Below are 25,822 nucleotides of genomic sequence, written 5' to 3'. Positions count from 1 at the left end.
ACCCAACAAACCAGCTCGCACACCTCCAGTAGATCTCTATCTTTATTTGTGTATGTCTATACACATATAAAAAATAAGGACATATGTACAATGGTAATAAATATCAACATGTTTTTACAAATGAAATAAGTTACTTAACATACTTTAAAAACAAACATAATAAACCAATAACAGAAAAGCAAAAATGGGACAAACTAAACCTTGGGTGGTAACAGAATAATCCAAATGATAAAGCATGAAAACAGCAGAACTTAAAGCCTCGTGTGAGAGAAAATATTACAAGCAGACAAATGCACTGGAAGTGAAGAAATGTACATAAAATACACTACACATGCATTTTTTTCCAAGCCTGAGACCTGTTATCTTTTTAGTTTTTGCAACATGTTATATTAAATAAAATTCTAATTGTTAAAAAAAAGGAGAAATATTAAGACATAACCAAGTACCAGTGTAAAGAGATAATGTGTTCTTAGCTTTTGGCTTTTGGGAATTTAATACTATAATGTTGACATATTGTTTTTAATCACAGATCTGCTCCTGATCCACCACTATTTATTTGGCTTTCAGGAGCTAAAAAATTAAATAATAGTTTTGGTACATCATTCAGTCTTTCATTAAGTTAGGAGATAAGAAATTCAGCAGATAAATGACTGACATGTAAACAGGAAGTTCATCAGTCTCAAGTCTTCTTTTTCATTTTGCTCCGGGGGAAATTAAGCTGTAGATAAAATATGAAAGGTCGCAGATATCAGCTCAATTCAGCAAACTGGACGGACTGCTGATACTTAAATATCAATCTGCAATTGAATTAAATCAATATTTCAACAAGAACAAAAGCAATTGCAGTCTACTTTGGCTTTTCCAAAAGGTGAAGAGGCTTAGAAAAGGTAAACATGTTGAAATGCAGCAATGAAATCCTGTACAACTCTTGAGCCATAAAACCAGAAATATTTTTTCTTTTCTTTTTTCAAAGAGAGGATTAGTGTTGCACAATATTAGTGTCTGTAAAAGTCCAAAAATGATCAAACAAAATGATGTACAAGGATGATCATATCAAAGATGTACAGTCCACTTGCAGAGAATCATGCAACACTAGGATGGAGTGCTGATGGTCGACTACCTCTTCAACCTTGGGATCATATTAATATTCTACATCTCTCTCAAGGCTCTGTACACAGAGGGGCAAAAACACATTTTTTTGTCCGTCCCCTTCTTTCTTGCTGTGCTCCGCTGGTCCCGACAGACATGTCCCAAAAATAAAAGCCACCCCCTGATGGACAGAGCACAAAGGGAGGACAAAAACATGTAGAGTGAGTAACAGCAAACAGCTAAAAAAGTTATGCACAATATGACTTTGCCACGATCTGATCTATTGTTGGCTATGCTTCAAAGTTTGCTTGGAAGTGGAACAGAAAGTATGTCAGAATATTTTTTTTGGACATCATTACATCAGCGTGGAACACATCGTATTTTGGGCAACGCGATCTTTTGGAAAATTCAATAATATGATAATATGAGCTTTGGCTTCGTGCTAAAACTTATGGGATATGAAAACTTCCAACGATTAATGATATGTAGTTATGTAGTTAGTTGTCTATTCTGAGCAGGAGGCTGAAATGAAAAGACCCTCAAACTTGCAAGTACAGCAGAGGTTTTGAAACAGAGATTTTAGGCAGGAAGACCTTCCTTGGGTCAGCTTATTTTGATGGCTGTCACACTGGAGGATTTTCTCTTTAATAAAATGCTCTTGCCACAAGCTTCAGGCTGTGTGTGGCCCCCTTTCTTATCTTTTGCCAGGGAGAAAGCTTTTCAGGTGCACCTGCACTTCAAGACTTGCATAAAAGAGCACACAAGGACAGCTTTGATGGGAAAAAAACACACAAGCTGGTAAAATGGGATGGATAGACCTTTTTGACATTGGACATATGCAAATTTTTACATGATGATGGCGCTAGTGGCGTCCAGTAAAGTTAAAGAAAAGTCACTACATGAGAACCAAATCTCATGATAAATGATAAATAGCTGCTTATTGGGCTAAACCAGGCCGGGCCTCAGGTCGGTAACTATTCTTATACTGTAGTCATACTATGACATTGGTCTTGAAATATTTGGCATGAAATAGAAACTAAGTACAGTTGTTACTAATTAAACTAATTAAAGGATCTGTTCTATTCGGGTACGGGTTGTTAATTAATGTGGCCAGTAACACCTGTGACGTCTGTTAAAATGGTCTTTGCTAATGGACTATTACTGTTTACAACTTTAGCAGTGGAAGTTCAGTTGTTTGCTTTGAGGCAATTATGAAACCCATAACAGAAGTTGTGCTTTATTTATCACAAAGCAGACTGACTGCGCTCATGCTTACAAGAATTTCCCAACTTTTTGGTCAGTTTTGTTTATCTCAAAGGCTAAGTGGCAAACTTTGCACTGGAAAAACAAAGCCAGTGCTAAAGTGCATTTCCTCTAAGGATATAAAAAAAAGTTTTTGACCTCTGAGTATAGACTCTCCCATGACAACAACTGTAGAGGGTCTAAAGCTATTCATAACTCATCTATTGGGATTTTGTTAAGGCCTGTAGCTAGCTGCTGTTTTCTAGGCCTCACTTCTGCTAATTCGAGTCACCAAACCTCTTAAATGAGTTTGTGGTGTTGGTGCCACGTATTGGTCTACTGTGTAGTACAGGAGTCTGTGTGCCTGTGCTTGGATATAAAATCTACAAATGTAGCTTGATTAGCATTAGTCAGCATTAGCATTGTTAGCACTTTCCAAAAATTTAACAGCTAATCACATTTCTTAAAAAAGTTAGCAAAATGTGTTTGCAAACTGGTGAGAACCATCATGGTAGCTAGATCCATCAGTTCAGTAAAGAAATAACTAGTTTGGCCTTTAATGCATTATTAACTTTCTGTCAAAGAAAGTGTAAAACAGATTCAAGCTCAAGATGTTCCAGTTTCATATTTTTGGGCTGCACTTGGCATTTGTGTATTTACAGTTGGCCTGCTTTCAGCATCATAATTAACAGACAGATGTGAAAGCGGTATCTCAGTTATTTAATAAAACCCTTTTCAGACAGTGACCATATTGGGTTCATCAATCTCTTAGATTGGTACACGGTTGTGAGGTGATCTTGTGTGTTTAGACTTTCACCATAAGTAAACAGTGAAGATTACTGTACTTTTCAGTGTTTTTGGTCACAGGAATACTGTTACTATGGTGGGTGCTCATGTTAAACACGTCCACACTTGGTCAGTGTATATAAAAGACACGGGTGTCAAACGTAAAGCCCGGGGGCCAGAACTGGCCCATCTCCAAACCAGCCTACATGACTGTTTGGGAAAATGTGAAGGAGTATAAAGCAGTTTGAGATAAATAAGGACTTTGAACTGTGAATCATCAAAAGTTACTTCAGTAGAATTCATGAATATAAGCACTGCTTTGGGAAAACAGTATAACAGGGCTTCTTTAATAGTAAGGAGAGCATGTTTGAAAGCACCTTAAGTGAATTTCCCAAAATGTTGAATTACTCCTTTAAGAGACACTCTGGGCAACTGAAGTGTCAGAGAAGCCAAATAAATAAACTAAATAATTTGCAACACTACACTGAGCAGCAGCAAGTGCTAAAACGCTGAACTGGAAATCGTTTATGGCTATGACATTTCTTAAATCTGCTTTCATGGATTTAATTAAGTGCAACAATACCTTTCACTGGTTTCTGGCCACTTTCTGTCTGGAGCCACGTGTTTGTCGGTACAGGTTCATTCAGTCTGTCCATCAACACTGTATGTATGAGTGTGTGTGTGTGTTCTCTTCATGTCGTCATGTTTTACATTATTCTCCGTCTGTATAAGTCCACAGTAGCTCCGGGTCCGTCTCTGGGCGTCGGTAACAGGGAGAGGGGTTTCAAGGGGGTTTAAGGATCCATCACAAACACACTGTAGTCCAGGATGGTTGGGATTCAGAGGACTGTGAGTGTGTCTGTGTGTGTGTGTAAAAGTGTGTGTGGGAGGGGTAGTTTCTTTCTTGGCAGTGCAAGTTACCACCCTCACCAAATACATCGAATATAAAGCACTTATTGAGACATCCACAGCGGTCGCAACAGCGAGGGCTCAGCTACATTCTCCGTGCCAAATGTCTTCACGTCAACTTCGATTTGAAATCAAGTGTGCAATTACTGCTCAGCTGCTATGAGCTGAATGCAAATAGCCTTTGCACAAGCTTCCACAGAAAAAAAAAGTGCAACCAAAACACCTATCTGTCACACTCTGTGACTCTTAATAAATGTCATATGGAGTGCACTTGAAGTATAGTGGACTTGAAGGTGTGTTTGAAGGTCGCCATGCAGGGCCGTGCGAGGAGTAATGTAACGCCAGGAGCTTTTCCTCGCATTGTCATTCAAAAGTGGGGAGCCGTTAGTCGCCGATGACTATTTGAACACTGCCGTATTTCCAGAGCAAACGAATAACGAGAAATGTCTTAATTCAAAGCAACGGTCATCACATCAAATCAAAAAGGAAGAGATCGAAGTCTTTCTCGGGTGGTAAATACAAGGTGTGGAAGGGGCGAAAATACAAACTGTCTCGAGAGACTGTCCTTCATTCAACAAAAAATATTTAAAAAACGTCTTTTTCCATTGAATTTCTTCTCTTTGTCTTTCTCTCTCTCTCCTCTCTCCTTTCCATCCCGTACAAAGCTCGGGGACATGATTGTCGTCTTGCTTAGAGATTAGGCTTTTTTTCAACTGCTCGCACACTCTCGGCTCACTAATACAAAAAAAGGGAAGACACGCTTCCAGTCTTTAAGTGCAGTAAGCTGTAAAAGTCTCAAAGGAGCAGAAAGACAGAGAATCAGTTCAATATTTCCAGTTAGTTGTCCTTGTCGTTTGTCAAGTGGTTTGAGAACTGGGGCAAAACGCTTCGCTTGGTCCGCTCTTTGTAGAAGAAATGTGCCCTTCTGAGAACAGGTAACGCCATTTGTTTGATTTCCGTGCTCGAGGTGTTCTCCCCTGCGTTCGTCTTTTTTTTTTCTTCTTAAATACACAATGTACACAAGTGGCGGTTTCACAGTGGAAGCAGAAAAAGCCACAACCATGACTGCATGTTGTCCAAAACACAATAATTAGAAGAGTTCATGTCGCTCGAACACAGTGTATGAGTGTGTATATTTAACATGCTGTGTGCTATAAATGTCTACAGTGAGCCAAACAGCCATTGGTGGAGCGAGAAAGAGGGAGTGAGAGAGAGCGCGGGGGAATTGACAGCATGTTGTTGCAAGAGAGAGAGAGAGAGAGAGAGAGAGCAGGCATCCTCGAAAGGACAGAGGTAGGTTGGTTGTTGTTTTTTTTTCAAACTCGGGGAACGGAGACGGAGGAGGACGGGCCTACACCGACGACTCCTCCGGGTTGGCGTCGGGTAGCACGCTTCTCTGCTGCAGGGTGCGTCTCAGCTCTTCCTTGAAGGGGCTGGAGTAGTCGTTCCCACCCATGCCGAGGCCTCCCAGCCCACCTCCCCCAGCACCAGTCCCGCTAGCCCTTTCCTCCCCTGCTGTGCTCAGGTTGAGGCGGATGTAGCCGTTGCTACCGGAGCCTCTGATGTTTGTGAGGCTGAGACGGCTGGGGGAGTGGATGGGCTGGCCGGGTATGGCGCTGGGCGACGCCGTGCTGCTGACACTGTTGGGCCCCAGGGCATGACCGGGAACGATCTTCAGGGAGCCGTCTGAATAATAGTAGTTGGCACCTGTCTCCCAGAAGCGGTCTTCATCCGTGGGCATCTTGCTAGGCACAAAGGTGGGCGGCTCCTTAGGCAGGGTGATGGGGTATACGAGGGTGCTCTCGAGAGGCTTCATGTCTACTCCCTTTCCCAGGGCCAGCTTCAGCCTCCTGCGCAGGTACAGAGCTACGACGAGAAGCAGCAGGCACGCTGCTCCGAGCGTGATGACCAGCACCCAGAAGAGGCCCATGCTGCTGTCCGGAGCCCGTGCTTCCATGAAGACTGGAGCGCTGGCTACCACTGCCACCTGGTAGCGTTCTGTCTGAAACTTGACTCCCTGCTCCTCAGAGTAGCAGATGTAGCGGCCCGCTTGCAACTGGCCCGCTTCAGGGATGATGAGAGCTTTGAGGGTCCGGTCGAAGCGCGGCCCTCCTGCCTCCGGATCACCCAGCTGAAGCTCACGGTCGTTGAGAACCCAACAAGGCTGAGCCAAGTTGGAGACCAGCTGGCAGGGCAGCACCATGTCAGAGCCCACCACAACGGTGACGTTCCTGAGACGGGAGTGCTCTGCGTAGGAGAGGTGGAGGAGGGGCAGAGGGTGCAGGGAAGAGGAGACAAGAGTGGGGGTTAAGTGTCGTCCATAATAAATCCATTTCATATTCTGCACTAGCCAGCTCTCCTGTGCTTAATTCAATTTATTCAGCTCAGTTCAAATGTACTCGCTGAGTCCATTCCCTTTACTTGCTGCTGATTTGCTCCTACACTGACAATCAATTCCCACAAGGGGCCACTAGAGAGGTGTCAGCGCCACACTCACCAGGGCTGGGGATGGAAACCGGCTTATCAAACTTGGCTTTTCCCCGGTTGAACCTCTCCAGCATGAGGTCCTGTGAGAGGGAGGAGGTGGACCTGGAGAGAAGAGGGCAGAAAGCAGAGAGGAAGATTAATAATGTTGCAATAAGGAACCGAGAACATTTTAGTAGCGGAAGAAACATGCACAGAATAAGGGGAATCAATAAAAAATGCACAGAAAAATAGTTTTTCCAACACTTTAACAACAAAATGCATTTAATCAGACAGATATTTCAGTAGAAATAAAATAAAACTGTAACAGTACAGAAAGCCAAGGTTACCTCACAGCTTCAGGCTGAAAGTCTAAAAATTTTACTTTATAGGATTTATGCATTTCACTGGCAAATGAAGGAATCTCTGTAGTAATAGGATTCGTAGTAGTTTTTATTTTTATTTTTTTTATTTCTAGATCGATCAGTGTCAAAAACACTAAAGGATGTAAAAAGGCAGCAGTCATTAGAGCCCTGTATCGTTATTTCCAAGTTTCTTTAACTAAAGACGTGATGATTAAATAAAAGAAATCAGTGCAAGCAAACTCAACCACATCATAAAAACAAAGTTCTTTATAGTTCTGTTGAGTTCATATACACTGAGTTCTTTTGCCGACTCACAGTTACTGTGATGCATGATTACTAAGCAGTTTTTGAGTCTCTGGAGACTTTTTAGCTGCCGGTTCCTTGACAGATTCCTGATGAGAGGAGATGATTTGCAAGGTGCGCAGAGACACACTTGCAAATCTGGGACAAACACAGACTTAACACGACACGAGTACCCGAGGCGAGCTGAGATGAGAGGAAGTGTAACTGCCTGGTGTCAGATGCCGTACCGACTCGTCACAAAGGGATATAACCAGCTTGAACTTTTCTTAAGAGCGTAAATTAGAGCCATGTCACTAGTTGACTGGACTGGCGGTGCTGTTGAGATGAATCAGTGGAAAAAAGATATGATAGTTTTCCTTATTAATTATAATTTAGAGCAGTGAAGTGGAAGATAGATCCAATCATCATTAGATAATGATGATTGGATAAATGAAATCAGGCACTGGAATATTCCAATTAGTGAAACAGTTAAAGGGGTACATTTTGTTTCAGGGGTGATTCAGATGCTTGTCTAACATTTGTACATCAGCAGATTCCTTTAAAGCAAATAATTTTTTCAGTATAGTGTGGATGGATGGGTGTACATAGGTACTAGTCTCACCCTCGGTGGAGGTCGATGCGGACGCAGGCCCTACCCTCGCTGTCCCAGGCGCAGTAGGGATCCCGGGCGAGCAGACAGTCTGGCTGAGACTGATAGCGGCTGCAGTTGGCCAAGGGCAGCTGGAGAACCTCAGAACGAGATCCGATGTACAAGTACTTCTACAGAGAGGCAGAAAGAGAAGAAGAAGACAAAGTCCAGATCCAGAAGAAAGATAAACAGAGAGAGAGGGAGAGAGTGACTCAGTTAGGGGTTAGAGGAGATAATGGGATAATCACTCTCAATTACAATAACACTGACCCCCCCCCTCCAAATCCAATCTGGTTTGCACTCTTTTCGCAAAATGCTGTTATAAAATGTCTGATCGCAGCTAAGCCAGCATTAATGAGATAAGCACGAAGCTTTAGGGAACGCCCTGTCGGAAGGCCATCGATCGACGGACGCGCTGCTGTAGAGCTGCGGGGACACAGCAGCCGTCAGCACACAGGCTCCGATGACAGCTCAGAGAAGCCGAGAAAACAGAAGGGCCAAGGGTTCAATTCCCCGCTGTGGTGAAGGATTGGAATGACTGTTATTTGGGAAGAGACTTTCAGATTCATCAGGCAACAAATCATCACAAGACAAAGCAGCACTGCCTCCACTGGATACCAATGAGCAAATGATGAGACAACAAAGAGGGAAAGCAGATTCAAAAAGCACACTGAAGGAATGTGATCACACGAAGAGAGAGCAACCAGACAGGAGATTCCCAAAACAAAAAGGAACTTTGTAGCCCCCATCCCCAAGAGACCATTAAGATTTCTCATCTCTCGCAAAGACAGAAAACAATACACCTAGGAGTGTGTGGTGCCATGGAAACAGATGAAAGTTCAAATTCAAATAGTAGAGTAAAAGATGAGGTGAATTAAATGTGGTCTGTTCTGACTTTCTTTATGTATCGAGACACCTGCTTTCCAAGTGTGCAACAGAACCAAATGTAGACGTCACTTCGCTAAAGGCGCTGCTAGAGTCTTTCTGCTTGGTCCATTCGGGGATACTGTGAAGACATAGCAGCCTGCTCTGAAGCAGAGGACACACTCCCTGGTTGTGGTGAAACACAGAAATATGTGCATGGGAGCCACAGTTAGAGCAGGTTGAAATCTATCAATGCTATGGAAAGATGCTTCTGTGCATCCTTTTTTCCCCTCCTTTGGGAACGCTGTCCCACAAATCAAAGTGACAACATATATTGTGTAAATTGCTGGAGTGTTTTCTACTTTATACAACAGCTTACCAATAAGCTATTTAAAAAATAGGGCCATTATACGACTTTATTCAAATGCTTGTTATGAAGTTGTTGCCTTGTTGAAGGACATCATAAGGCAGGCTTAGAGAACAACTCCATAAACAAGGATAATGATCAAAGAGTAGTTTGCATAGGTCGTGTCCTCATTTTGGTTGCTGCTGTATCGGCAAAATTTAGAATTTATTTTTTTGCTTTTTCCATTTTAATTCAGAGATGCTAATTGATACGATATGAAGAGATTCTAAAGAGACAGAAAAGGAAGCTACAGGTGGACTGAATACTAACTGTGAATACTGTCTTTCATTTGTGCTACTGCATCCAACACACTGGTCCTTGAAGGCATGTTTTTAATCTAAATCTGAGTCTGAACTAAATGAAAGCCGAGTGTTTTAAAGGGGCACCGGAGCGATTCGAGGTGTCAGCGTGTTCCAGCGAGCGCGCGGCATGTGGCAACACCTAAAAACATTTTTCCTCCACACCTTTCCAATTAAGGGGCTGTATCCTACATTAATATTAACGCCCACTTCACATACCGATGAGTTAACGGTTTGGGGCTGAGGAAGGTGTCAGATGCTTCGAGCAACACTCAAACTACCAGCATGTTTCATGCGTGCAACACGAGTGTAGTACTGTGAATGCCTTGCAGGAAACACAGTTTCACAGTGTGAGCGGCTATCGCTAACATAAATATGACTGCACAGCATTTAGTAACTCTTTTATTTTTAAGGGTTTAAGTAGGACTGGACACAGCTAAGCCAGAGATGGTCAAGATGTGCTGTTTTATTCCTAGTTTGGGTTTCATGGGCACCGTGACTGCTCTTTGGCCATGCAGCCCCATACACAACAAAGTGTGGTGCATTGTGCATACTGATGTCTTTCCATCAGTTTTCTGCAACTTGAGTTGCAGTAGCTCGTCTGTTGGATTGGACCACAGGCGCCGGCCTTTGCTCCCCGTGTCTATCAGTGAGCCATTTGGATAGATACCTCACAAAAGCTGCAGTTCTGGAGATGTTTCATCCCAGTCGGGCAGCCATCACAGTCTGACCCTTGTCAAACTCAAATCTTTAAACTTGCACCTTTTTTCCTGCTTCTAACACGTTAACTTAGAAGACAAAGTGTTCCCTTGTTAATATATCTCACCCACAAACAGTTGCCATGGTTGTTGGGATTTTCCCTGTTTTCTCTGTGTGATTGTAGGGTCTTTATCTTACAATATAAAGCACATTGAGGAAACTGTTGTTGTGATTTGGCGTGAGTTCATCCCTTTTCTTCACTTCACATGTCAGCGGTCTCTCTGGGCTGTGTGAATGGACGTTCACGTGTAAAAACAGCAACAACTGAAACACATCCTGTTGTTGTTTTCTTACCTTGGCGTGGGAGATGGTCAGGCTGTCGACTGGCTGGGCCGTTTCAAACAGCTGGATCTCCTCTATCACGTGGGCCTCTGAACCCAGGATCACCACCCTCTGCAGCCAGCCCTCCGCTGCAGCACAGAGAGGAAGAAGACGAAGAAGATTTGAGCTCACTTTACTTCTGTCCTATTCACATGGCAGTTTTCAATCGAGTTTACTTTGGTGCACTTTTGTTGCAACACAGAACACCCAGCACACCTTTGACAGCAAAGCAGGGAATTTAAATATGAATCATACAATTTTGGCAAATATTTACAAAAATAAACCTGCGCCAGCGCTCCAGTTCATTTGTACCATAGCGATATGTTACAGTAAATTACCCCATGCACCTGTCACTGCATAGCCATCAGTTTAAATATTAATGATCAGCACACAATCACCTGTGACTGCACAACATTTGACATCCTAATATATTCACACACACACATACACGCACACGCACAGGAGCTCATTTAAATATTAATGATGAAATATGATAATGTACAGGCACTCCTTTGGTGCCAACAATTTAAATATTAAAGCACAAGCTGCAAAAATATAACCTATGCAGCAAACACTTTTTTCATGAACTATTGATTGCCAAAGACACAGTGAGTGTGTTGCTCAACTGCTCCTGGTTCATGCTGAGTGTCTGAAAAGCTAGCAAGGCAACAGTTAAGGTTTTATGGCATTTTTTTTCTTGCTGTGGCAAGAACCCCCCCCCCCAAAACAGGTAAAACTAAACTAACACCACTGATCATATGTCCTTGCCCCTCTGATGTGCTGAAGAGCCGGTATACAAATAGAGAGAGGCCGTAAATGGAGCAGCTGACCTCAGTGCAGCTCTAAGTGGTGTTATTAATTACACCTGGGCTTTTCCTGGTGTGACTCAAAACAAGGCCAGCTTCGCTACGGGCCACACATCAGCATCACGCCAAGGGTCAGACATGTATACAATACCGACATGCTTTAACTGAATACAAAATGCAAGGCCTGCATTATCTTCAAGTGTAACTTTGCGCATGTGAAGGTTTTGTTGACCAGTCAACAAAATTGTGCACTTTAACTACACTTTTAACTACAAAGTACGCGATCATAAGGCTGTTATATTGCAACATCCCCTTTTTATTTTTTTCATGGAGATGTTGGAAGTATCATAATTGTTTCGGCTGCTTTTACAGCCTCCTGTAGTTCTGGTTTAAACACTTCGATTCTGAGGTATGCTTCTTTCCAGTTGAGTAACTTTCTGCCTGTTTCCTGTCTGCTATTGTGTAGACTGTGTAAGAAAAAACCTGACACAAATATATAGCAAATGGATACACGGGCCTCTCTTTTCACTCAGTAATGAAGTTCTCAGTCCCACACCTCTCCCTCACGAGATTGCCTGCCTTCAGCATCAGCTTTCAGTTTGGTCCAATTTGGTGTTAGCTAGCATGTGAACCTGCAGGTGCAAAGCTGTCGTGCAAATCTGTTTGGTTTGGTGTTTGGTGCAAAGGCTGTGCAGAACATTTTTTTTGAAAACCTTAAGATATATGCAGGCTTTAAATTTTAAATTTAAAAATATTGGCTGGAAAAAAAAGCAACAGAAGACGAGTAGAAAGTTCCCTCCAACAGAAAAACGTGCATCACTAATGCGCAAAGCCAGAGTGTCATCAATCGTTTTCATCGACATCAATTTGTGATTGAAAAGGTCACGAAAAGGAAATCTTCTTGCTGGAACATCCATCTGCCGTACTGAGCTCCAGCTCAGCAACAAACTACAGATGAATTTAAAAGACTGGAGGTGCTCCTGGCCCTTCAACACCTCGGGTAACAGCATTTGAAGAGGTTTTATTTTATTTTTTTTAAGTGGTGTGTGGGGAGCTGATGCTGGAGGAAGAGGAAGAGGAGATCCTGTGCTCCTTTCATGTAGGGCATTGTGAACAAGTTTAGATCCCTGGTGATGAAAGGTATTTCAGGCACAGCTGGTGGGGTGACCTTGATGTGTGTGTGTGTGTGTGTGTGTGTGTGTGCGTGCGTGTGTGTGTTACGTGCTGACATGCGCTTTCTTCTGTGGTCCTCTTGATTACGAGACTGTCACAGATAATGCGAAAAGCTAACCCAGCAGCCAGAGGGGGGCTTGAGAGATGGAAATACACATACAGGCATAGCAAGCAGAAGGCATATCACCGCACTCGCCTCTCACGCCGTCACAGACCAGTGTCGGCTAATCCCTCAATCCCACAGCCTGTTTTCCCCCCCGTTTAAAAACAGTGTTGTCAAGCACTTCTCCTCCTCTCTCTCTCTCTGTCTCTTTTTTTTCACATCAGCTGTCGCTATGCCGTCGCTAATAGCTAATCAAGCCCGCAGCCCAATTGGCACTGCGAGCGCACGTCTGCCAAGGGCCCCGTTGAGTTTGTGCCGTGAAGCACGACAAGCGGGGATGACTGCACTTGCCTCAGAGAGTGTGAGTGTGCATATCTGTGTGTGTCCATTAGTAAGGTGCTAGCGCCCGCGCGTGTGTGTGTTTGTGTCGCAGCAGCAGCGGCCATGTGTGTGTCCGGGCTGGCCTCACCGCCTGCCAGCAGAGAAGCCCCGAGTCCGCTGTTGTCACACTGTCAGTGTTGTCCCAGTCACTCTGTCTCTGCAGTGATCTGAATGATAAGTAGGGGAGTCTTTCCATTCATGAGATGGGCTGCATTCAAATTCACATTCCCTGGAATCCGCTATTAGATGTGTATTATCCAGGATTAAGGCTCCGGGAGGGCGGGCTGATTTCTGATCCAAAACAGGACACCTGCGTATGGGCCCAATGGCTACTGACTGGAGATATTAATTAAGTCGCGGGTGTGTAGACGTTTCCTTTGATGCATGAAGACGGATCTCAGCATGCAAATCTAGCCCCTAATTGAAACTCAGCTAAAGTCTGGCCAGATGGCATGTTGTTTTCGTGCTACCGTACCTTATGCCAGTACCTGTTCCTCTGTGCTGCCACGGCCCGTAAGCTCTTATCTCTATGACAAACACTCTATACATGTCATATATTTTCACCGGCCCGCTGAGAACACCCCATCTCTACAGATGGGGGTCAAAAAAATAACAGAAACATCATAAATCATGAACACTGTGCAGTCTGCTTAAAGACGATGATTCAACTTTATCGCCTTTTTTCTTTTTGAAGCTCCAGAGCAAGATGCTCTCTTGGTCTCTAGCGCCGCAGTGAGCGGAGACGGGCGGCGAGCTGTGAATAGTCGTGTCAGTGGGAATGGAAGCAGCGACTGCAGTTGAAATGTCACAGCATTCGGGCCGTTAGTTAAAGAGCAAAAATTAGCTGAAGTGACAGTTGAAGTGGAAGCGCTGAAAGCAGCCGAGAAGTCGCTGGAGGGGTAGGGGGCATTAAAAGACTTGAATTATTGCTTCAGTTTAAGTGTAGCAATGGAAGCAATCAGAGTTTTCATGTTGAAGTGCCAGGGATGGGAGAAGTGTGTGCAGTGTAAACAGTTGAGCAGTGGGAATAGGCTCTGAGGAGGGAGTGTACACGATTGGTGATGCGTTTTCCCCCCAATAAAAACATCAGTGTTTTAGCCAAATACCCATGCCAGCATCACGATTCATTACCTGTGCCGATGAAGAGCATGTTGTACGGCCTCTGGTCCAGGGCGCTGACACGATCCACCGCCAGCCTCGTGAAGTTGACGCCCTTGGTGAGCAGCAGGAGGCGGCCCAGAGCTTTGTCCTCCATCAGAGGGTGCTTCTTGGCAAAGTTGAGCGTGGCGTCAGGCAGCTGCAGGGAGCTGTTGTAGCCGTTCTCCCTGTCTGAGTTGGTTATACACTGCAGTAAAGAGAGAAAAGAAGGAGGGACAGGGGAGGGAAATGAAGCGGGGAAAGGAAGGGAGAAGGATATGAGGAGAAAGTAAGAGGGCCAGGAAGGAGAAAGAGGAAGAGGAGGAAACTTCTTAGCTGCAGCTGATACAGGTTGGCACGGTTAACTGGCTTACAAACCAGTGCCCTCCCTCCACCCCTTCCTCTTCTTCAGTTTTGCTTCGCACTGGCTCTCACCTCCGCCTGCTAACACCCCTTCCTCTCCTTCCTTTCCTGTGGCGCTGGATCATTATGTCCTTGGCCTCCAAGCTACGCCACATCACCCATTTTCCCTCCCTCCTTAACTATCCCATAGGGACTATTTTCCTGCTCTGTGAAGCTGTCTACAACTTGATCAAAAATTTAAACATTGACATGGGCAGTTTCTTACCGATCCCGGCCGCGGTGTGGGGACAGAACCCGTGTAGCGTCCCCACCTCTGGGACGCCTCTCTGTACTCCTTGTAGGACCCTTTGAACACCTCCTTCACGTTACTTATCTGGTACTGACACACAGCTGACACGTCCACGTCACCCCTGGAACATGGCAGCAACATGGGGGAATCGGTGATGTGTGGCAGTAATAATCGAGACAAATTACCTGTCGTACAAGTCAGCGAGACACACTCAACAGGATGTGAACATGTACGTTTAAAAATAGCAGAATCCAAAAATACCAGGCAGTGAAGCGTGCTGCTTTTAAACGACCCTCCCGGTAATCACAATGTAGTAAATAGATATTAAATGTATGGTCTAAAACTGATTTGTTGACACATCGCCACTGTTTCCATGGTGAGGCACAAATTGATGCACATGTACGAGGGTTCCTTCATACGCCAGTGAAATCCATCAATTAGTGCCGTGACTCAGGAAATGCATTTCATTTAATGGTGAGGTCGGGGATTCGGGAGCTCTTCAAAATTTTTTTTTTCCCCAACACATTTTCAGACATCCAAGTGGGACTCAAATTGGGTATTGACGTCTGACACAGACACATTAAATTATACTTTTACTTGATATCTCACGAATATCTTTAATTTCCATGCTCATTCACCGGAATGAAACTACCCCCTCCACTCGTTTTTTAATTCCACTCTCAAACTCTCAAAATTGGTCACATGACTGCATCATTTGACTAGAATACGTCATCGTTTTCAAAAAGGCTCCGGGTGTCGCGGTCCACACTGCGACGTGAAAACGGCGTTTTCAAATGTATCCGCTGTGGAGAGGTTTTTCAAAACGCTGCGTTTTCTTTGACCAAAAACGCCGTCTCAGTGTGGACGGAAGGCAAAAACGGAGAGAAAAACATGCGTTTCCAAACAAAAACGTATTAGTGTGGACATGGCCACAATCAAAGGTTTTGGGTGAACCCGCTGTGAAACCTGGCCCCACCCTATGATGCGATTTACTGAGGTCAAATGACCCAGGGTGCGAGTGGGCGTTAAGGCGCCAGAGAAGGGGTCTCAAAACTGGATTATAGATGGCAGACAGTTGGTGTTGTAAGCCCCGCCCTCTGTTCAAAGATGGTCGTTCACAGTGGACATAGACGGCTTCTTTCACTCCTCTTTCAAACCATCTGTCGTCTCTGTCCAAAATGTGAACATCGGCATCCTCGAAAGAGTGACCTTTGACCTTTAGATGCAGAGCAAGTTTGAGCAAGTCAGAAAAGTAGCAAAGTCCGAATTTACAGCTATTGCTATTTAGCTTTAAACGCTCTCTCCATTTTTTCTTTGCAATGTGTGTTTTGTTTTCTGAAAGGCCGAGTTCATGAAGTCATATGATGCGATGTCCTCTTCCATTTCAGAACAGTGCTCCTCCTGTTAATGTGTGACAGAGCTGCGGGTTTATAAGGTCAACGTCACAACCAAAGGACAGCGCCGATGTCTTAGCGAGTTAAAACGCAGCCCTATTCAGTCACATTATGGCTTGAGCTCCCGAGTCATCATTTACATAATGTCCAATTATCTTAATGTTATCTCTATCAAAGCCAGGGGGCTTTAAGGAAACCCCAGCAAGTCACACACAGAAAGAACGAGGGGATTAGGCTCTTTTTTTCTTTTCAAGCAGCAGAAGGAACTCCGAGCAAGAAACAAAGCTGGAAGTTCAAAGCCGGTTCAGTTTGCGATATGATATCTTACTGAAGAGCACAAAAGACTCACATCTAAGGGCGCTGCCTGGAGAGAGAGAACGTTTCCAACTTTCTGAGGACAACCTTCCGCCCTCGCTCCAGTTTCTTTGTTGATTAGTAGCTCATTAACACGCTGCCGTGATGCCCAACAAACAGCCGTCTTTACTCCGCTAATAATGCTGGAGTAACTTCTCACAGCTGAATCATGACTGTCAACACCCTTTTAATTAACAGTTTGTAGTTTAATTATTGCGCTCAAAATGACTTAATTTTCATCCCACTGTGTTTGAAATGGAACAGCAGCGAGTGGACAACAGCACGGTGTGTTCACGAGACATCTGATTTACTCAGGGTGGATTTCTGCTCCTATAAAATAAAGCAGTTGCTAAAACAAGATATATAAATACTTTGATTGGACCGATCACTTTGGAGTCATGCATGATTTTAAAGACCTTTGTCTTGCCGTGAAAATGAATGCTCGACAAGCTGATGTAATATGTTTGGAAAATGCACCCACCATTGTTCAAAGCTAAATTAAAACCACGAGACGTTTAATCTCTAATAAAAGCAGTAAAACATTTTCAGGGACACTCAACTCGTATTCTCTCAAAGTAACTCACATTAATGTCAGCTAAAGGCCTCATTACGCAGGAAATACCTAATCACGCAAAGTACATAATTAGAGCCATCCTCTCAGAGTGACCATTGGTTTGAGTAAGAGGCTGACAGGTTGGCAGATGACAGCTGATAGCATATGTGGCAATTAACTTACATCTATTTGGGTTTTAGTTTGAAACAAAGTGATGTCTGCGGTCTCTTTTGCACCGCTGTCGTTCCGACTTACCACTGAGCGTGGAAGATGCCGTAGAAGGTGGTCCCCCGCCAGTCCTGCCCCGGCAGGGTGAAGACGGCTCTCAGGTTGTTGAAATAGACGTGACGCTCTGGGAGGGAGCACTCCAGCCGGGCTTTCTGGAAGGTGGTCCACTTCTTCTGCAGGGTCCTGGTTCCACCCAGATCGCCCTGAGAGAGAGCACAAATCAAATCTTATTTATGACTAACGATTATTATTTTAGGATTTTTTTAATGCTTATTTTTTTAACCCACCGTTTGCATTCAGTAACACTTTAATATAAACATAAATACGACTTAATACGAATAACAGCAAGGTTTGGGACCAGTGGACGGATTTCATATTCGTTTTCTGAAGCAAGAAACATTTAATCTCGTTTTAAGAAGACTAAGCACTGCAGTCACTTTGTGACAGCATACTTGCTTTGCCTAGTTCAGATCCAGCTGATGTGATGTGAAAACTTCAGTGCACGTACACCGACAATGGCATTTCTTTTCTTAATAGAAATTCAAAGATTCAAAGATTAAAAGACTCGATCTGACCTGATCCGATGAAAGAGAGTACTTTATTTTTAATCGTTTTAAAACATGTTCAGAGAGGATTTTTCAGTTTCCACTTGATATTTAATCAAGTAGCTGATTAAAACCAAAGAGTTGTTTTTTTTAACTGTTTGAAATAAAAAATATATATATTCTTGAATTTTAGTTTTAAATACTAAACTTTACTTCTTTACTTTAGTATAGCACTCCCTGTATGTACGCAGGTTCTCTGATGGCTCCAGCAGCTTATCAAGAAACGACTCCTATTGATTGTTATTAAGCGATTGTACATGATAATTAATAACAAGTCTGCAGAAGCAGTGGAAATACTGTGGGATGATTACTGTGTCTATTTAACAATCTTAACAGAGGATACCAACACAGCAGCCCTCTGCTTTCTTATCCGGGTAAAAGCCCCACAGTCACATGCTGAATGTAGAAGTATCGCCATGGTTACCAAATGGTGCCCACTGTTACACACACAACACTGAATACGTTTTAGTTCTTAGACACACCAAAACTCTACCGTGACAAAGTATTGTGTGGCTCGCTTTGAGCTGGCTGGCCTCTCTCTCTCCTTCCTGTTAGGCTGCCACGAATTCTGCATTTCATTGGCCTCGCCTTCACCCCACAAAAGCCAAATATCATCCGAGTAAATACACTGTAATTACTCTGAATATACATACGAAATTTTTTTCGCATCAGTTGGCTGACTGAGCTTCTGTCATGTTGAAAAAAGGATCTGAAAGAGCTTTTATAGCCTGAGACGTTCAGGTCTACCCGAGAAAATTGAAGATAAAGGCACTAACAATATTAACTTTTACAATAAAAATGGAATCTATATTGACGAGCGGTCTATTTCTGTATTGCTCTGTGGGCACAAAAGAGACGCATTTGCCTCATTCCTCTCATTTTTATTGTCCTCAGTGATTGCAGATGTGAAAAAAAGAAAAAGGAAAACACAAAAATGCTCATTTTATAGCAATGAGACATAGATATTGTGCTCCTGCTGTAATAGGGGTATAAGCAGAATGTGCTGAATTATTCATTGCTGTAGTACACATCATGTAACAGCATCTGTTTCTAATTTCATTCAGAGAGCTTTATTGTTCATCCTCGCAGACATTAAAGGGCGCTTCCCATAAACCAGAGCATATATTCAACACTAAATTACATACATCTCCATCGACTATTAGCAATCTGTCTCCAGCTTTTATAGTTTGCCTGGTTTAAAAGATGCTAAGATTACATGGCAGCATAAGTAAGTGTAACGTGACACTCTACTTCTGTAACGGTAACTGAACGTCTCAACTCTCGTCGACTCGCCTCATAGCAGAAATCACCTCTGTCTGTGTCTGGCCATAATCACTGTGGTGTATCAAACCTAATCAGTTGTCCTAATGAGGCCATTCATTAAGCAAATTAATGCATTAATTACCAAATACATCTATGTCAGTGCAACTGTCTCGGTGTAGCACATTGTTAGTAAACTGGCAGTGAGCTGAAGTTCTGTTGCTCTTGTTACAAAAACACGCGACAGCTGGCTTTGTGCAGACGTTGTGGGTTTTTTCAGTATTTTTATAGCAGAACATGTTCATATGATCATGAAAACTTCAAATGCACATGAACAGAGCAATGCTGTTTAATTCAAACTTGTATGCCGGTTGCTTGGGAGGTTTGGCATTGACTAAATGTGCTCTTGATGCTTGAGCTGGAGGTTTTATGATTGCTACTGAGCTTTTAAGCCTCTAAAGAAAAAGTTCATTTAAGTAAACAGATGTGGTTCCCACGTTATCTCGCTACTCATTTGTGTGCGCTCAGTTTTGTGTTGTGAAAGCAGTTCTAGAAGATAAACAGATATGTGAACAAACTGCAAAATCTGGGCACTTGTGATCTTCATACAGCATCCACTCTGGTTTTTAGTCATTACAAAGGCAGTTCTGACTCACTTCTTCTTTTATAATGTTTAGGTCTTGTGATACAAACACAGCGCCATCGGGATGAAAGCATATAAAAAAAAAAACAGGCAGCCAAATACTTATTCTCCAGATACTCTATTAGTTATACCTTAGTAGTACTTGGTTGGAGCCCCTTCTGCACTCAGAACTGCCCTAACTCTTCAACGACAAGATACTGGAAACATTCTTTGTTGACACGACAGCATCACACAGTTGCTGCAAAGTTTTCGGCTGCACATCCATGATGAGAATCTCCACCACATCCCAAAGGTGGCCATTTGGATTTTGAGACACTGTGGTCGTAAAGGGATGGACATGCTCAGACCACCCGGTCTCGCTGCAGCAACCACGCCATGCTTAGAGTTACCTAAATCATCCTTCTTCTCCATTCTGATGCTCAAATTGAACTTCAGCAGGTCGTCTCGGCCATGCCAACATGCCTGAATGCGCTGAATTGCTCCAATGTGACTAGCTGACTAGATAATTGTCATTAATGAGCAGTTGCAGATATATACCCGAGAAAGTGGTCTATCTGAGTCACTAATTCTGTGACACTGTGACAAGAAATTCTTCATTATCAAAGCAAAGACAAGCGCTAATTAGCTAATGTTAGCAATATATCTAACACTGATCCATGCGCTGTTACCTTCAGGCTCATTGTAGTTTGTGAGTATAGTCCTTGGTAAAGGCAACTAATGACAAAATCAATGTGAACAGGTTTTATTACATAAATTTAATCATAATTAATTATCAGTTTAAATGCTGCACCAATGACAACATGAGCTGCTGTGGAGTCATTGATGAGATTTGACCACTACTCTTTATTTGACAAGGTTGGGTTAAGGGTATTGTGGAGGTATAAATCTTTCATCACTGCTTTGCTAGGAGGAGTGGCGAGTTGCTAATGCATCTGAGTGAACAACCAGGAGAGACTTACTTTCCAATTTGTACCTATAAGGAAAACTCTGCATAGTCGATGTATTTACTCTATATGCTGTTTATCATTTCAATCAATTCTGTTGGTTGCTTCCTTATATGGGCGCCTCCAGCTGAAGCCTGTAACTGTTAGCAAGTGCTGCCTCACATTATTAAGTGCTCAGAAACAGCTGCCAAAACAGCTGGAGAAAATGGAAAACAGCTGATTTCCAGTCAAGTGTGCATGAAACTACAATTCTGCAGTCAAATCCGTCCCTGTGCACTTACAGATTGATTACTGTTTGAATGAGTTTGTGTTTTTCCCAATTAATAAACGCCCACAGGTGCCAGGTTAAGGCGCTACTAGGAGATTCTTAATTGAATCTGTTCTGGGATCCGTTTTGATTATCCGCTGCGTCAGGCGTTACCTTGCAGACGCGAGCCACCCTGGCCACGTTGGGCTCGGTGTCGCAATCCAGCTCCATGGCTCGCTCGGTAAAGAAGAAGTAGATCTTGTCGTCGTCGCCCTCTTTACTGCCGCTGCTCTCCCTCACCAGGGCTGAGCCCACAAAGTCAGGCTCTGCACATGCAACACACACAATCAGAATCAGATATTTACATGGAAACACGGAGACAGCCTCGCCCTGCAGGACTGAATCACAACAAAAACAGGTGTAAGCACAAAAGCTTGACACCTCTATTTCATTCCCTGACACCCTTTCTCACCTCTTTGTCTTCTGTCATTTTCTGTCATCGCTCTTCTTCTTCTTGGCCATTTTTACTCTCTGTGTCTCTACCTTTTTGTTAATGGTCCATTTTCTGTGTGTGTGTGTGTTTGCGTGCATGCGCATTTTTACTTTCTCTAGACACCGTTCTGTTTCTCAGATTGTACTCCTCATTAGGTTCTGAATGTGCAACAGCAGATACAGACAGTTTTGGACTCGAGCTGCTGGAGGCTTTCAATTCTACAATTTTTATGCAAACGTGTATTTTTTTAAATTGCAAGGACACCATGGTTCCCCAGATGGACTGGTGTTTTCAGTATTAAAGCCTCTGAAGCCGCCTTTTAAATCATCACAGTGCACTACAACTCTCAGCTGAAACCCAGGCCAATTAAATGCTTTTAGGCTGGTCAGAATTGCTTAAATTAAGATGAGGCTTGCTTCCTTGCAGGTCGGCTTTTTAATAAAAGCTCTGTATTAGCATGAATAATGAATGGACATATCAGTCCAAAGCCCTGCCTCAGCTGTATGTTCCTCTTCCCTCTCTCCCTCCTCCGTTCCCCTCATCAGTCCCTCAATCTTTTCATCAGCAATCCTCATATCTGTCTTTCCATCACATATTTTTTCCTGCTGTGATTTCATCCTCTCCTCTCTTCTTCAATTCTGTCCAAGTGCCTGGCTCCTCTCCCCACACTCAGCCCCCCCTCAAGAGATAACGTCCTTCGCTGCAGCCCAGGCGCGGTCTTCATTTCCTGCAACTCAGTTCTCTTTCTCTTGTTCTTTTGCATGTTTCCTGCTCTTTTTTTTATGAAACTCTGTTAAAAGGAAGTGAATGTTATCTCCCTCTATTGTGATTTTTAAAAAATGGAATACAAGTTTAATTTGTCAGTAATGTTGTAACTTGGGGGAAAAAGACTGAATATTATAGTTTAATTCAAACAAAAGTATGCAAGACTTGACATTTTTCTTCATCTTTCTTCTGAACACAGCAGCTGGGATTGATTCACACAGGATGAAAAGCGGGTTTCTTACACATATATAAATAACTACCTACAAGACTAACAGACTAACAGTGTGCAGAAACCTGTTGTGTAGTTCATCTTTATTGTGTTTTATATTTGGCCTCAGTTGTTCCACATTTTTATTTACAGCCTTAATTTACAGATTATGGCTTGACTTTTAACAGAAAATGTAATATTTTCTGGTATATTAGAATTTATTTAGAATTTGCTAAATATCTGAAGCATCGTTCAGCAGCCGGATCCATGTGAGAATCTCCCAGGACAAAAGACTTTTGCTCCTGCTATTCTCTTTTTCGTCCCACCCTGTCTTTCCTCTTCAGCTTTGGGCTCATAATTTCTTTCTTCTTTGCCTTATGTGTTCATTAAAAAAAAAGAAAATCTTACCATTGAGCCAAGCAGGCAAGTATTCGCTCTTCATGCTGTAATGCTGTTGGCCCAGGTTTCTCAGAATGACTGGCTCTGTACCCAGGAAGTTGTTGAGTGTTGCCGAGTACAGCTCCTTATCTGTACCAACAAAATGCAAGCTTTAGTGACTATTGTACCGGCTTACAATGGGAGAGGGTCAGTGGTTCAGCTGGGAAACACAAATGCAGGATGGTGAATGGGCGCCTGTAGGTTCACTGAAGCTGTCCGCAGTGAAGGGAATGCAGCGTGCAAGTTAAACTGGACTTTTGGACTCTCAGAGCAACAGTATGGCGAGAAAACAGATGGGAAATTCTGCATGAGCAGTTTGTCGAGATTTGATGGACATTTAATGCTTCTTTTAGAGCTGTAAAAACTGCGGGGCTGTTCCCTTCAGTATACAAACTGCTGAGATGGAACAACAGAAGCTGACTGTGTGTTTTTGTTGATAATAGAAGTCAATGGGATTTGTCTTGCTTTTTGGGATAAAGTGATTCTTTAACAATCCTAAATCCGTTCAGAAAGATCCAAAAACTTTTACTACTATTCCTCACACATGAATATATACATGGCTATACTTACCCACTATAAGGCCAGTGTGCCCCTTGGCGGGATCATACGGGCATTTTCCCTTCCCATCTTCCAGGGCTGCAGCGTTGAGGGTAAAAGAATCTGCATTCTGCAAACGTGCAAAGATTCACACGCACATAATGAGGATCATCAGTACGTATTGACCTACATTGCACAGCTGCAAGGTCTGTCTGTCCGTTGCAAGGACCAGATCTTCACAGCTCGCCATGTTGTCTTGTTGCATCAATGTCACACGATATGCGTGCACGTGTACGCGCACGGGCCTTCACACGTTGGGCTAACCTTTGCCTGAGATGCTTATTTTCCATTGCATTTATTTTTATTTTGTCACACAGTGGTCTTTGCCTCAGGTCAGGTGGCAGAAATCTCAAGTAGACACCTGTCAGCACAGGCTCGCTGTGACTTGCTATCTACGGAGCTACACGTGTACTTACCACGTAAGTGCATTTGGGCTGGAAGGCGTAGGTGCCGCAGGTGTAGAGGAGCGTGTGGTTGTAGCTCTGGAGGAAACGGATGTAGTTGAAACACTCGGTCTGTGAGAGAGTGACGAGGAGTTATTTTCAAGGCAATCGGAGCAGTTTTATCCTCGGCTAAGGGGAGAAACCTATTCCACCACAAAGACTTTCAGAATACTTAACACATCCTCTGAGATTTAGCTTTACTCCAAAGCTTTGCTGTGAATTCTTCTGGATCCTCACCAAACTTGAAAATGCTTCCAGATAAATTCATGTATTAAGAAGGTGCAAAATCAGCCTACATTTACTTTGATGATTTACTTTGATATCAGTCAATATAAACGTGACAGTCCAGTGCCCAATTTAGGATACACTCAAGGTGGTGAAACAACAGAATCATTAAAGTAAATGAGAAAGATGCCGATACATTTAAAAAATATGTGTCTAAATATCAGAATCATTCATGGGAAGTGCCCGTTATTGTCTGCACTGTGACGAAGAATAAAGCTCTTTGAATGGAAATGGAAACAGACGCTCACACATGAGTCATTCTACTGTAGTAAATAAATCAGTACACCAAGTTTATCTTGCCCTCCAACGAGCTTCAAAACAATATCTCTGTCTCGAGGCAGTAATATGAGCAATGTGATGTTTTTAAATTTAGGTTTTCAGCTCAATGCGGTCGCTGATGTAGCATGAGATGTGTCTGGCAGATAGTCCTCCATCAAACTACAATGCTACATAAAAAGAAAACCAATTAAATGTAACAACAGGCATTTTTAAATGCCATATGGTGATTCCTACGTAGTAAGTAAATTAACACATGAAAGCACTGTGAGATATTTTTATAGTAGATAGTAGATCAGCAGAATAAAAGATGAAGAACAAAAGGAATGTTTACAGCTCTCCCCATCACAGCACAGCATACTATGGAAAGAGGAGTTTTCGATCTTCAGAAGGTAAAGTTTGAGTATGCATTAGGTTCTAATGAATATTTAAAATTGCTTGAGTCTTTTTAAATCTCCAGTTGCACTAATTTCTAAGCATATAAAAATATCTTTTTTTTTTTTTTTTACATCAGTTGGAGGCCGTTTTAGTTAAAGAAGTGCTACTGCTGCTGCTATTGCACTCCAGTGAACTATTACGCCCTTACTCCTTTAAACCCCATCAAAAGTTACGAATGATCAAGAGAAGCTTTAGCTTTATTTCAAAAAGCGCTGTGTGCTTCTATAAAATATTTAACATGACTTCTTGCAGATTATGCTTCCTAAGCAGTGAGAGGTTTTTGCTGAGACTAAAGTGCAGAGCTAGCAGGGACCAATTTACACAGTTTACAAATGTACCATAACTGGTGGTGAGAACTGGAGGATGCTGAATTTTAGTATTATTACAGTGCTGAATATAATTGTAACAAAATTTTCAAAACCAAAAGACCTATTGAGGTTTGTTTGGGATTACTGTGTTACATCTTTTATATGTCATATCAAGAAAAAATACATGTATTAAAAATAGCTTTTTGCTAAGAAATAGGTAAGAAGACAACGCTATAATGGAAAACCTTGGGGACTGAAGAAGCAAATAAAAAAGAAAAGTAAAAAAAACCCCAAACTGCAGTTCCTTTAGTGGCCACTTGGAAGTTTCTCCATAGCTCCAAGGTTGCCCAGTTTTATAACAGATGGAAAAATACTTACAATCTGTCAGTTTGGTACAAAAATTGATGCTCTTTTTAAAGTAATTCCTTCTGCATAACAACTGTACATAGTATTGTTTTTTAATACACCTTTTTAAGTTGTCTAAAAGCCTTAAATGTTTACATTTTAAGGTGTCTGGACAGTTTTACAAACAGGTGGATGCTGACAAAGGTGGCTGCACCCTTCAGCATGACCTTCCTACATTTTTAATTGAAATGATCTGCCTGTGCTCCAGTTGTGGTGAATGGAAAATCTAGTATTTTTTGTGTGCTAGGCTAT

At 42.7% G+C, this 25,822-nt stretch overlaps 1 protein-coding gene across 2 annotated transcripts in view; it reads right to left on the bottom strand.

Annotated features, from left to right (window-relative positions):
- Positions 1-30: 30 nt before the first annotated feature.
- Positions 31-25,822, bottom strand: part of sema4c (sema domain, immunoglobulin domain (Ig), transmembrane domain (TM) and short cytoplasmic domain, (semaphorin) 4C) — a 107,120-nt gene continuing 81,328 nt past the window's right edge. For both annotated transcript variants that reach the window (XM_085424774.1, XM_085424772.1), the window contains 12 exons: positions 23,832-23,930; positions 23,389-23,485; positions 22,789-22,908; positions 21,089-21,240; positions 17,243-17,418; positions 14,663-14,807; positions 14,029-14,242; positions 10,408-10,523; positions 7,759-7,916; positions 6,524-6,615; positions 3,701-6,273; positions 31-1,270 (listed from right to left, as the gene is read on the bottom strand). In XM_085424774.1, the coding sequence (XP_085280900.1) occupies positions 5,378-6,273; positions 6,524-6,615; positions 7,759-7,916; positions 10,408-10,523; positions 14,029-14,242; positions 14,663-14,807; positions 17,243-17,418; positions 21,089-21,240; positions 22,789-22,908; positions 23,389-23,485; positions 23,832-23,930 (2,265 nt within the window). In that variant the 3' untranslated portion in view covers positions 31-1,270; positions 3,701-5,377. The remainder of the gene's footprint in view (positions 1,271-3,700; positions 6,274-6,523; positions 6,616-7,758; positions 7,917-10,407; positions 10,524-14,028; positions 14,243-14,662; positions 14,808-17,242; positions 17,419-21,088; positions 21,241-22,788; positions 22,909-23,388; positions 23,486-23,831; positions 23,931-25,822) is intronic.

The sequence above is a fragment of the Rhamphochromis longiceps genome, linkage group LG12, assembly GCF_057381845.1.
Source record: "Rhamphochromis longiceps isolate RC_006_pf linkage group LG12, R_longiceps_female_GT1.1, whole genome shotgun sequence".
NCBI lineage: Eukaryota > Metazoa > Chordata > Actinopteri > Cichliformes > Cichlidae > Rhamphochromis > Rhamphochromis longiceps.
This window is presented reverse-complemented; position numbering and strand designations above follow the sequence as displayed.